General features: G+C 39.3%; 1 protein-coding gene across 1 annotated transcript in view; it reads left to right on the top strand.

Moving 5' to 3' along the window:
- The window catches only part of LOC109832548 (uncharacterized protein At1g04910-like), a 16,147-nt gene that overhangs the window by 720 nt on the left and 1,543 nt on the right, over positions 1-13,884 (top strand). Inside the window, 5 exon segments of the mRNA XM_020399889.1 lie at positions 1,311-1,373; positions 1,471-1,552; positions 1,702-1,772; positions 1,871-1,959; positions 2,060-2,263. Of these exon segments, the coding sequence (XP_020255478.1) occupies positions 1,311-1,373; positions 1,471-1,552; positions 1,702-1,772; positions 1,871-1,959; positions 2,060-2,263 (509 nt within the window).

Raw genomic sequence — 13,884 nt, 5'->3', positions numbered from 1 at the left:
GGGTCCGTGATGCGCATAACATTGGGGGAAATGGTCTCAGGTTCGATCAATATCAAACTCCATTCCAAACAGGTGCGTATGAAAGAGCACAATTAATTTTGTAGGGCGGTAAACTGATTACTTTCACATGCTCACAATGCGATTACTTTAGGAGCGTATTTCATACATGGACACTATATTACCCAAAAAAAGAAGGAAGCTTGATCCTTTTGACGTTCCCCTCTTTGGAGTTTGGAGACATCTGATTTGGTACGGGTACAGGGCCTCACGCATTTGTTATTTCCGCAGCTTATCACAAGTGTTGGAGATTTTGCTCAGTGGTAAGTACATCATATGTCACCCTTATGAGGCTGGATGGACGTCGAAATTGAAATCATGGACTCCCAGCTGGTGCGTGACGCAGAAGTAGTAGATTCATTCAACTTGCTATGATAGATTGAAGAGTTCTTGAAATTATCTGATGACATTGCTTCCTTAAATGCCAGGCTCTCCAAGCTTAACCACTGAATTTATTCTGTTAAACTGGTATAAAGAGTACATGGAAAAGAATTAGTGAGGAGTTGGGACTTTTGTAATTTGTTATTCTGAGTGTATATAAAGAGTACATGGAAAAGAATTAGTGAGGAGTTGGGACTTTTGTAATTTGTTATTCTGAGTGTATGTCGCAAATATTAGTAAAAAATGAATTAGTGAGGAGTTGGGACTTTTGTAATTTGTTATTCTGAGTGTATGTCGCAAATATTAGTAAAAAATCAAAGGCAAAAGAATCTAGGGCAAATTGCTAACAGACCATAAGACACAGAAAAATATAGTGCTAGAGGTTTATCGCGGGAGATGCACACTAATTTGTAAGCGCGTCATGAATCAAAATGGCACTTGGCATGAGTCCTCAAGGATGTGTGGAGCGCACATCTGAAAAATGCCACATAGCCCAACATGTCCGTAAATCTTACTCTACAACTTTCAATATAATAGGAGAAAACTTCTCCATATGTGGTAAATTCATTGTTGAATGTGTCTGGCATTGGTTTGATGATCTTAATGCATAGCATAGGACACTACTTTCTATCTAATTTTTTTTTCGCCAAATACTTTGACTTAATATTTTTGCCACTATTACATGAGCTCATTGGTTTAGAATCTGAGCGTGGAATCAATATTGTAGATTGAATAACTAACATAAGCAATTTTTTTTAACTGTCAATGTTTCGATATCTTCAAGTATGTCTTCCTATGCATATGTCTCATATTCCGTTATATTCTTGCTCTTATTGGTCATTGTTTGAAAAAGAGTAAATTGTTTCCTGCAGGAGTGGAATGCTCCCAAACCAAGACATCTCTCTCTCCTGAAGGGTGCTTTACAACGTGGGATTGTGAGTAGAGCCATTTCTCCAATATTAATCTTTATGCTTTGTGTCCATATTTCTTTCAGCTTCTTATTAATGGTTTTCTTTTGTTTCTTTCCTCTAGTCGGATGAACAGAAATCTGAGCTTTGGTCGCCCTTGCCACACCAAGGATGGAAACCATGCAATGCAGATGCAAACAGTGGTGGTACGTGCATTCAAGTAGCAAAAGTTTCTATTCATCTAAACCTCCTGATGCAAAGGAATTTTTTCCTCTATTAACGTATTGTACCATATTTAGAAAGGGGATCAGTTTTTTTTTCCAGCTAACAGTATCATTTTATCCCTTGTAAATAGCACTCCCGGAAAAATCAACTGGATACATCCAAGTATTTCTAGATGGAGGGTTGAATCAGCAGAGGATGGGGGTAGTTCATTTATTCACAGACTACTTGCTAAATATTTTACTTTGATGCTTTCATTTCACCCGAGTTAAATTATTGATACGGGCTACTCTACTATTCAGATATGTGATGCAGTTGCGGTCGCAAAAATTTTGAATGCGACTCTTGTGATCCCTCACCTTGAAGTAAATCCTGTTTGGCAAGACTCCAGGTAGCTTTATTACTACATTGCCCTATTTGTTTATCCAAAAATGCATCCACATGGTAGAATATCAGAGATTTTGACAAAAATCTATATTTATTCTTTGCAGTTCATTTGAAGAGATTTATGATGTGGATCACTTTATCAATGTCTTGAAAGATGAGATCTCGATAGTTAGGACCTTGCCTGATGAATACTCATGGAGCACAAGAGAGTATTATGCTGTTGCCATCCGAGCTACGAGAATTAAAACTGCACCTGTTCATGCTTCCGCTAATTGGTATCCAGAAAATGTCATTCCTGTTTTGCAGAGGTTAGTGCATGAATCTTTAATTTCCTATGAATTTGTATTAACAACAAAATTATTTAATGTCATTTGCGATTCAGATGTTATTGCCCTGATATGTGAAGGGGAACTTATTTTGCCAAAAGTTCTACATGATGATGTGGATATCTTGTTTGCGAAGAATCTCTTTGTAGCAAGGACACTTCAATCATTAATCCATAACCATGTTAGCACATGTTTGGCAAATGGTCAAAGTGGCTTATAAGCCACTTTGAGATGCTTGGTAAGTGTTGGCTTATAATCTACGAAAAAATAAGCTAGGGTACTTAGCTTATTATTTGTTGGATTATGCATGAAGTCTGATCAAGTAGTACTGATGGGGGTCGGGGCGAGGGTTTCGATCCGAAAGTAGATGGCTTCCTAATGTGTTGCCTTTGGCGCTAACCCGGATCCGATGGGAAAGCACGAGATTCTCGATAATGTGAATTTGGTGGGTGCTCGAATGTGAACGTGATCTGGAAGGGGGAGATGATAGATTTTTTAGTCATCGATAACTTTCCGGAGCCGTGTTGTAAGACATTGGTGGCGAGGACGATCGGAGGAGATTCGGCGATGGCGATACTCAAGCAGGGGTTGTTGTTGGGGTAAGCAATTGGATTCGAAGGATTGTGGCGTCATCAGAGGCGAATGGTGAAATTTTTTTTAGTTAAGAGATTTGATGCAGGACAATCATTGGTCGTCCATCAGAAGATTATAATTTTAATTTTAGCAATATTTGATTTGATCCCATGTAATCTTTTTTTAATTAGGATTTCTTTAGGATTTGATTTTGAAATCTCTTTCTATTTTAGCTAGGATTTTATTTGATTGCATCTTTTAGTTTTGTTAGTTTTGATTTGATTAAGACTTTTATTTACTTACGTGTTTATTTGCTTTTTTTTTCTTATAAATAAGAAACGTAATCCTCCATGAGGAATAGACATTGATGAATAAAAGAAGTTGAGTTTGAGAATTCTATCTTGAGCATGTGAGGTGCTCTTTGACATGTGATTTGCCTTTTTCCTTTAAGGTATAAAGCCCTTGGGAGTGATGTTCCTAGGTGTGAGGCCTAGTTATTTATCTAAACTTTCTCCACTTTCAATCCTAGTCATCCGATCTCAACCACAAAATCAAAAAAATAAAATAAAATAAAAAGTTATTGTTCGTGGATGAACACTATTCGCTGTAGCCTCGAGACCCGACGTCATTCGCCTCCGATGATGCCACAATTCTTTGAATCCGATTGCTTACCCTAGTGACGACCCCCGCTTGAGTTTCGCCATTATCGAACCTCCTCCGATCGTCCCTTAATGAGTTATGATCCATTGCTGCCAATGTCTTATAACACGGCTTTGGAAAATTATCGACTAAAAAATTTACTATCTCCCCTGCCAAATCACGTTCAGATTCGAGCACCTACCAAATTTCACAATATTGAGATTCTCGTGCTTTCCTATTGGATCTTAAGGCTGCGGTGGGTGATGTTCATCTGTAAATAGTAATTTTTCTTTTTTTTGGATTTGTGGTTTATATTGGATGGTTAAGATTAAAAGTGAAGAAATTTTAGATAAATAACTAGGCCTCACACCTAGGGGTTTCACACCCTAAAGAAAAAAAGGCAAACCACGTGGCAAAGAACACCTCACATGCTCAAGAGAGAATTCTCATTCAAATTTTTTATTCATCAATGTCTATTCCTCATGAAGGATTATATTTCTTATTTATAAGAAAAGAAAACAACTAAACACATATGGAAGTAAATAAAAATCTAAATCAAATCGAAACTAACAAAACTAAAAGCTGCAAGCAATAAAATTCTAGCTAAAATAGAAAGATTTCTTAATCAAATCCTAAAGAAATCCTAACTAAAAAAGATTACATGAGATCAAACCAAATATTACTAAAATTAAAATTTTCTTATGGACGACCCATGATTGTCCTACATCAAATCTCCTATTATTAGAGAAAATTCGACCTCAAGTTTTATAATAGGAGAACGTAATATTTGACTTGATTGGTGAGAAGAATTTTGTTGTAGATTGCAAAATTTTCAAGATAAGCTATAAACTCCGATATTGAGTTAGTGGTGAAGGGTTTGAAATTACGACCTTAATAACCAGATTATCTTGAAATTTGCTCTGGATATCGACCTTACGTTCGGATTCTAGGCTTGACTTGAGCTCAGGGTTTGATCCAAGCTCATGCGTTAAATCGACCTGTTGCTTTGTTTTTGGTTTCAACTCTTATTTAAGCCTAGGCTTTGGATCTATCTTTTGATTTGCTTCTTCTGGCTGTAGTTTAGGCTCGCATTCTACATTGATCTTTTGATCTACATCTGATTCTAGCTCACGCTCAGACTCGGGCTTTGGTTCTTGATCAAATTTTTGCTCTTGCTCTGCTTTCTCGTCTGACTCAAATTGAGGCTTCAGATATGGATTGAAATTAAATCTTGATTGAAGATTCACATCTGGCCGGGGTTGAGGAATTTGTGTTGGCTTTTACTTCAGAATATGAAGAGGAATGATATCTTCTAGATGACGGACTAGAGCACCTCCTATCCAAAAGAGCTTTCATAGTTGTCCATGAATGGATATTTGAATGATAATAGTTTCTATATCACCAATATTTTGCCTCTCTTTAGCCTATAATCAACATACAAAAACATTTCCAGTTCTGACATACTATAGACAAAATATATCTTCTATATTGAAAATTCAAATGTCAAAATTCATAAGGCTCATCATATCCATCAAATCCGTAAAAGTAGGCTAGGGTATCAAATTTAAGTGGATTAAAATCATACTCTTGTAAAGGAGGTAGCGATATTTTAACCCTGATAATTGTGGATCTTTCGGCTCTGATACCAAATGATGAGGGTTGGGGTGTGGGCTCCAATCCGAAAGTAGATGGCTCTCGAATGTGTTGCTTTCAGCGCCAACCCAGATCCGATGGGAAAACACGAGATTCTCAATACTGTAAATTTTGGTGGGTGCTTGAATCTGAACGTGATTTGGAAGGGGGAGACGATAAATTTTTCAGTCGTCGATAACTTTTCAGAATCGTATTGTAAGACCTTAGCGGTGAGGGATCATAACTCATTAAAAAACAATCGGAGGAGAGTCGGCAATAGTTGAAATAGAAAACCTAATTCATTATGAGATCTCTTGGGTTTTATATAGGCCCCTACACAACTTACAAATAAGTCCCTAACTAATACTAATATGTCAACACTCCTCATGATGGGCGAAAGATATCTACTAAGACCATCTTGTCACATCCTCTAATCATATCTACTGAGCTAAGTCCTTTAGTCAGACAATCTGCTGCCTGGTCCTTAGTCGAAACATGACTTAGCTCCAGTAGTCCACTATCTAACTTCTCTTTGATGAAGAACCTATCGATCTCGATGTGTTTGGTTCTATCATGCTGCACTGGGTTGTTGGCGATACTGATGGCTGACTTGTTATCACACAACTTCATCTTAGCTCCTTGATTCAGTTTCAGCTCCACCAGCATACTCTTCAACCATAGCAACTCAGCAACTCCTAAGGTCATAGCTCTATACTCTGCCTCAGCTGTCGATCTCGCCACCACCGACTGCTTCTTGCTCTTCCACGAGACTAAGTTGCCTCCTATAAAGATGCAGTATCCTGAGGTGGACCTCCTGTCATCAGCACAGCTAGCCCAATCAGAGTCACAATAGCCCTCAATGCTCATGTGTTCATTCTTCCTGAAGATTAGCCCTTTTCCGGGGGTATTTTTCAAATACCTTAGAATCTGGTACACTGCGTCCATATGATCCTTCCTTGGATCATGCATGTAGCGACTCACCACGCTCACTGCAAAAGAGATATCGGGACGTGTGTGACACAGATAGATCAACCTGCCCACCAGCCTTTGGTATCTGTCACGATCAACTGGTTCTCCAGCTTCAGCACCCAGCTTAAACTTCTGGTCGATCGGTGTAGTTGCAGGTTTGCATCCTAACATTCCTGTTTCTTTGAGAAGATCCAGTGCATACTTTCTCTGGGACAGGACGATCCCCTCCGCTCCTCGAGCTATCTCTATTCCAAGAAAGTATCGAAGCAAGCCAAGATCTTTCACCTCGAATTTCTTACCCAATCTCACTTTGAGTTGGGCAATCTCCTTCTCATCATCCCCTGTAATAATCATATCATCCACATATACTGTAAGCAAGGTGATGTGACCTCCACTTCTTCGAAAGAACACGGTATGGTCGGCGCTGATCTGCTGGTACCCCATACCAATCATAGCCCTCCTGAATCTATCAAACCAAGCACGAGGAGACTGTTTTAGCCCATAGAGAGACTTCTTCAATCTGCAGACCTTTCCCACTGTATGATCTGTACCGAATCCTGGTGGTATCTCCATGTATACCTCCTCCACTAGATCTCCATGAAGAAATACGTTTTTCACATCTAGTTGGTGTAGCTTCCATCCACCATTTACTGCCAGAGAGATTAAGGTCCGAATAGTGCTCATCTTTGCCACCGGTGCAAAAGTCTCATCGTAGTCGATGTCATATGTCTGACTATATCCTTTTGTCACCAGACGAGCTTTGTAGCGCTCAACCTGTCCATCTGGATTCTGCTTCATAGTGAAGACCCACTTGCATCTAACTGCTCTCTTCCCTTTTGATAGTTTTACTAACTCCCAGGTGCGGTTCTTCTCAAGGGCCTTTAGCTCTTCGTGCATAACAGCTTTTCATTTCTGGTCCTTCTTTGCAACCTGCTAATTGTTAGGTATAGTAACAGAGTCCAGTGATGCAATGAATGCTCCATGTGCAGGGTGGATGTTAGAATATGATACAAACTGAGCAAGATCCCAACCATATCTATCGGGAGGATTTCCCGTATTACTGCGAGTAGTCCTCCGTACAGTTATTGGTGTGAGATGAGTAGGAAGAGGAATGGAATCACCTTGAGAGGAATCTGGTGGTGGTGTAGGTGTCTCAGGAGTCGGAGCAGGCGTTGGCAAGGGACTTGGCACCAGTGGCACTGTAGGTACTGTTCCCGTAATTTGTTTCCCCTTCCTACTATAGGTAAGTAGTTCCCCCTGAGCCGTTGGTCTAACACCTCTTGTCTCATTCTCTTCTTCTTCATTCTCTTACTCCTCCTCAACCAAGTCTCCTTCCCAAGGAATCGTTACAGAAATTGATTTTTCTGATCTCTCACCATTCTCAGACATTGATTTCTCCATATTTACTAATCTCTCACCATTCTCCTCCTCTCGCCTCATACTTCCAGTATTAGGTGAGTTACCAACGGATGAAGTTACCTTCCGGGTCTCTGGGACATTCATAGAGATCATCATGCTTCTAGCAACCTCTAAAAGATGTCTGTTCTTCCTTTTTGCTACCCCATTCTGAGCTGGTGTGTATGGACAGGTTGTCTGGTGATGTATTCCTTGAGCTGACAAATATTCTTCAAGGGCTCTGTTGGTATACTCTGTCCCATTATCTGACCTCAATACTTTCACCACTGCTCCGTATTGAGTCTGAACAGTCCTATGAAAATTTTGGAAGCACCCAAACACATCACTCTTATTTTTCATCAGGTATAACCAAGTAACACGAGAGAAGCAATCAATAAATGTAACAAAATACTTGTATCCATTCATAGAACTTGTGGAACAAGGCCCCCAAATATCTGAATGTACCAAGTCAAATACACGAGAACTTCTATGACCTGAACTAACATAAGAGCTTCTATTAAGCTTTCCAAACTCACATGCATCACACACAAGTTTCTGTTTATTTGCTTTTTCAAATAAAGAAGGATACAATCTACTTAAAACACTGAATGATGAGTGTCCCAAACGCTGGTGATGAAACATTAACTCATTCTCAGTACTCATATTAGATCCTACTCCTGCTTCCTCTACTACTGACACCAATGCTGAATCCAACCCTTCACGATCCAGATACCACAGTCCACTACGCCATGTGCTAGTCCTAAGTCTCCGTCCTGTCCCCTTCTCCTGAAAAATCACATAGGGAATATCAAAAGAAACAATGCATTTTAGTTGGAGGATGATAGAACTAATGGACAAAAGATTGACTGGAAATGAAGGAGCATGCAAAACATTAGACAAAGTTACAGAACCAGTACAATCGACTGTACCCTTACCAACTACCGGCTGAAATATACCATCAGCTGTTTGAATACTATCAGGTGATGTTAAGTGAGTATGTGATGAGAACTCACTAGCATTACCTGTCACATGCCGAGACGCACCAGAGTCGACTATCCATTCTGATGATCTGTTGGGAGATATAGAAGCAAGAGCATGTATGTCATCAGTACCTTTGGTCGGATGAGCATAGGTAGCAGTATTGCCTCTGGCGAAGAACGAAGTGGATGCCTCCTCAGTCCCACTCCTCAAGTCTCCATCCCCTGCTATTTGCTGCTTCCTCCTGAGTATCATCAGGAGAGCACGATCCTCCTCAGTAAAGACCACCTCAGCTTCTTCTTCTTCTGCTACCGCCAGATTCGCCCGATTCCCTGCTCCTCTTCCACCTCGTCGACCCCCACGGTCACGACCACGACCTCCGAACTGTCCACGTCCACCTGAATCTCCTTCCTTGGGTGGTTTGGTGCAAGCATGCCTTAGATGACCCACCGCACCGCAGTTGTAGCACTGTCGAGTCTCTCCCCTAGATCCAGTATTGCTAGAGGCTGCTAGTGCTGACTTCACCACCGGAAGTCCACCTGTCCCCGCCTGCAGTCGAATGCGAGTCTCCTCCTGGATCATAGCAGAGACAGCCTCCTCAAGCGTGGGAATTTTCGGCTGAGCTATCAGTAATGCAATTCGCTGAGCGAACTCTGATGTCAATCCCTTGAGAAACACCATAGTTCGCTCCTGTAGAAACACCTCCCGCTCTTTACATCCCGGGTCCTTACAGCTAGCTCGGGGGGAAAAATGATCATAGTCCAGCCACAGGCGTTCCAGCTCTGTAGCATATTCCTGTACAGTCCTCTCTCCTTGGACTGTGGCGTCGATCTCTCCTTTAATCTGGAACACCCTCAGGTTATTCCCCACCCCATCATATGTTCTCCTCAACTTCTCCCAAACGTCCTTCACCTTCTCAATGCCATCCACCGTGGCGGCGATCGTCGGGACCAACGAGTTGAGAAGCCAGATGTACACCAACATATAAGTGGACTTCCACTCATCTCGTCCTCCCGAGTCCTCATCCGGTTCTGTCTTCTCTCCGGTCAAGTAACCCTCCAGGTTCCTCCCTGCAAGGGTGTATCTCACCCGTCGTGACCAACTCAGGTAGGTACTCAGTCCATCAAGCTTCAGATCGATGGTCGGAAGCTCCAACTTCTTCGATGGTCTTGTCGCGCTTTCATCAGCCGACAACTTCATCAACTTCATCAAAGTTGACACCTCCGCAGGGTTCAACTTCTTGATGATCTCCTCCATCGAACAGGCTTCAGACCCACCACCCGTTCACCTTCGCTTCCGACCCTTGTTGTGTGTAGTGAAAATTTCGGCAACACCTCTGCTGCACAACAAGAGTAGGATCACAAACAAATTCTCGTTTCTCAGAGGAAACAAGAACAAAAAACAGTTATATATCTCATCGAAGTGAGATATATACTCTTCCTGTCATCAGTTCGAGGACTGAGTCGAGGGAATCCATGTCAAACTCGAGGTTCGACACGGTGCGGCAGGGGGTACGAGGTGGCAGCGGCTAGAGGGGGGGTTTGGAGGGGTTCGGGTGTGGTATGGAGGGGGTGGGGTGGGGTGGCGGGGGCTAGGGTTTGAAGAAGGCTCTGATACCAAGTTGAAATAGAAAACCTAATTCATTATGAGATCTCTTGGGCTTTATATAGGCCCCTACACAACTTACAAATAAGTCCCTAAGTAATACTAATATGTCAACAGCAATGGCGATACTTAAGCAGGGGTCGTCGTTGGCGTACGCAATCGGATTCGAAGGATTGTAGCATTATCAGAGGCGAATGGTGTCGGATCTCGATACTACGGCGGATACTGTTCATCCATGAACAATAACTTTTTTGACTTGTGATTGAGATCGGATAGCTAGGATTGAAAGTGGAGAAATTTTAGATAAATAGCTATGACTCACATCCAAAGGCTTCACACCCCAATAAAAGACAAATCACATGCCAAAGAACACCTCACATGCTCAAGTGAGAATTCTCAAACTCAAATTTTTTATTCATCAATGTCTATCACTCTTGGAGGATTATATTTCTTATTTATAGGAAAAGAAAGCAACTAAACACGTAAGGAAATAAATAAAAATCCTAATCAAATCAAACTAACAAAACTAAAAGATGCAATCAAATAAAATCCTAGCTAAATAGAAAGAGATTTTAAAATCAAATCCTAAAAAAGTCCTAACTTAAAAAAGATTACATGGGATCAAATCAAATATTACTAAAATTAAAATTAAAATCTTCTGATAGACGACCCATGATTGTCCCGCATCAGGTACCCTAGCTTATTTTCTGGTGGATTATAAGCTATAAAATTTGACCAAGTAAAAGACTATTATACCCTTTATGACTTCACAAAATCAAAGGCCTCATTTACTGACTCATCACCAACCCCATATTTATAAGCTATGAAATTTGACCAAGTAAAAGACTATTATACCCCTTATTATGACTTCACAAAATCAAAGGCCTCATTTACTGACTCATCACCAACCCCATATTTTTTGGTCATTTTGACAACAAGATGGATTATAATCCACCCATTTGCCAAACATTCTACTCTTGAAAATGGATTATAATCCACTGAATTTCCCAAACACTGAATTTGTGGATTATAATTCAAGTAAATTATAATCCAAAATTCCCAAACATGCTCTTAGATATGTAGATATGTCAAGACACATTTCGACCTTGGCACTTGTTTGGACAGTCCTTAGATATGTATCAGACGCATCCTATATAATACCTAGTAGGTCATGAGTGTCTTTCTCAAAATAAAGAAACTAAAGAAGCAATTGGTTTTGCTCCAAAACAAAGGAAGAATGACAATTAATGAATCACATGAGAACTCCGAGGTCAAATTAGTTTCCTTCTTACGTTAACTCAACAGAAGGCCTAAGTTCTACCCAAAGGCTGTAGACTTCTAAAAAGCTTTTTTGTAGTAAGCAATATTGAAGGAATTATAATTCTATAGAATGTGAAATGATACCAATTAGATTTTGATGTTTTTAAAATATAGAGCTCTGCCAAACACATGCATTTGCAAGAGGATTTTAGATTTTAAAGTAAGTTGTTATCAAATGCAATCTAAAGGTGAACATAGGAATTTTACTATTGTAACCGAAATCATCTTGAAAGTTAGCAAGTCATAATGGTGTTAGTTGAAGAAAAATTATAATGAATTTTTGTTGAAGTTGCATATTAGAAGAATGTTTTTTTGTATTGAAATCAGAAAAGCTTAGTACAATTGTCTAGAGGAGAGCAGAAAAGTGAATGATATTGCTCTTGTAACACTAAGGGGTAAAGGATCTTTGCAGTAAAAGAGTATATAGAACAGGCTTTCAACGTATGCTCCTCGACACTCCTTACTCTTATGCCATTCATAGATTGTTGAACAATATTTATTTGCAGACTTATAAGATCTGCCTGTGCCTTTTTCTCTCACAAATGATTGGAACTCAATATGGTATCAAGTCCTACTTCGAGTTTTATGAAAGATCAGAATTTATAAGATAATATAATATATTTCTATTGTCCTTTTGGCTATTAAGAAACCATGGAACTATAACATACAAAAATTAAAATGCATGTCAAGGTGTTAATAGATCTTAATCTCCTCTTTCATTGCACTCACTGAACTAGAAGGTTTTTCTCTCATAAGTAGCCCATAATCTTATGTGACAGAAATCCTCTTGAAGTGAAAGATGACTCTGGACTGGAGACTAGAAGCTCCACGAAGGGAGAAAGAAGTCTTGTGATGCACATAGATCATAATAATCACAAGGAGATGCTTTGTGCATCATGTGCTCGATTCATTGCTTCATTAATCTGCAGTTGCCTTGATGTATCGCTGGTTATTAATTGGACAATCTTACCACCCATTTATGTGGAAGATTCAAACTGGCTCATAAAGAAGGACGTGATGCTATCACCCGAGTTGAGATCACTTGATAGTCCTACAGTTCCCTTCTGAAGAAAGGGGGAGAAAACAAAAACAAAGAACATTTCAGAAATTTCCCTTAGATATAATTTGTTCTTTCTATATTTTCTGACTTTAAACCTTTAAGCATAATTTTTTTATTATGTCACATAAATGCATCTTTATTGTCTCTAATCTTTTGAATTGATCTTCATGAATCTATGTCTGTGTGGTTCCTTTTTCGTGCATGGTGCATTTTAACTTGAACGAGTTTATAATATGGTGAAAAAGTCCGTCAAAGTATTGGGTTCTGCATTTGCTAGTTTGTTAAATATATTGGATACAAGAAGTGAAATACATTTAGCTACACTATAGAAAGTTAGAGAATCAAGCTCTATACCTTTTGCAAAGTTGTTAAATTATACAATAGATTAAGGTTTTAGTATATGTGTTATCATTGTATGTTAATATACTGTTAGAAACTTGTGTTGGGACTTTTGGATGCACAGGCATGCATATGTATGTAAGCGTATTTGTTCATTATCGTGGAGGCACAATATCAGATGCAGCATAGTTTAAGGCTTGTTTGGCTACTCCTCGGAGGTTTGGCCCTAGTCTCATTTTGGGAGGAGAAGTGTTTGGCAAAAGCTGGACCAAGATTGGACCAACTTTTCCTAGGCCAATTTATGGCCTCTAAACTAGTTCTTTTGTAAATGAAACCCCCTGGGTTTACAAAAGAACTAGTTTAGAACAAAACTGGGCCAGATTGATCCTGGCCCAATTTGTAATGATTTCCATACACACTTTCTTTGGAATGGAACGACTACTTTCTATTTATTTTTTCCTTAAAAAATCCAATATTTGTCATCCCATGTTTCGAAATGTACCGTCATTAGCTATATCAATTGTTTCTGTTATTTAACCTGATGCACGATAAATAATAGACATGCAACCTCTTTGGGTTTTCCTTTTCATCTGTCCGTGATAATTAATAGACATGAACATTGTAATATATGTCATCTTACTTCAAAATGTTCAGGATTAGGCTTGATAGCATGGATGGAATTTTTTTTTAGTATCTACTAACTTCTGATGGATCAAACTCTAATATAATGGAATATTACATTTCACTTTTATCAGCCCACCTTGACCTTAAGGTCATTTGGTTAATGAAATATACTTTGCAGAAATCAGATTGTTTTATAAAACTTATATAACTGAATTCATGGATACGCTACCTTACACGGTACTGGAAGGGGAAAAAGAAAGAGGGACAAAATAACAAGAAAAATAAATTAGTAATTTTGCTATTATGATCATGATATACAATATATGTAGACTCTACTTCATTATAAGTTATTAACTAGCACAGATGTCTGCGAAGGAAAAGAGATACCTTACTTCATTGTCATACTCATGATTATAAGATGAGCAAGACTTGTCTACTTGTTGCCTGTCCTTCGCTAGTTGTTAATATA

This window comes from Asparagus officinalis, chromosome 3 (genome assembly GCF_001876935.1).
Source record: "Asparagus officinalis chromosome 3, Aspof.V1, whole genome shotgun sequence".
In the NCBI taxonomy this organism is placed as follows: Eukaryota; Viridiplantae; Streptophyta; class Magnoliopsida; order Asparagales; family Asparagaceae; genus Asparagus; species Asparagus officinalis.
This window is presented reverse-complemented; position numbering and strand designations above follow the sequence as displayed.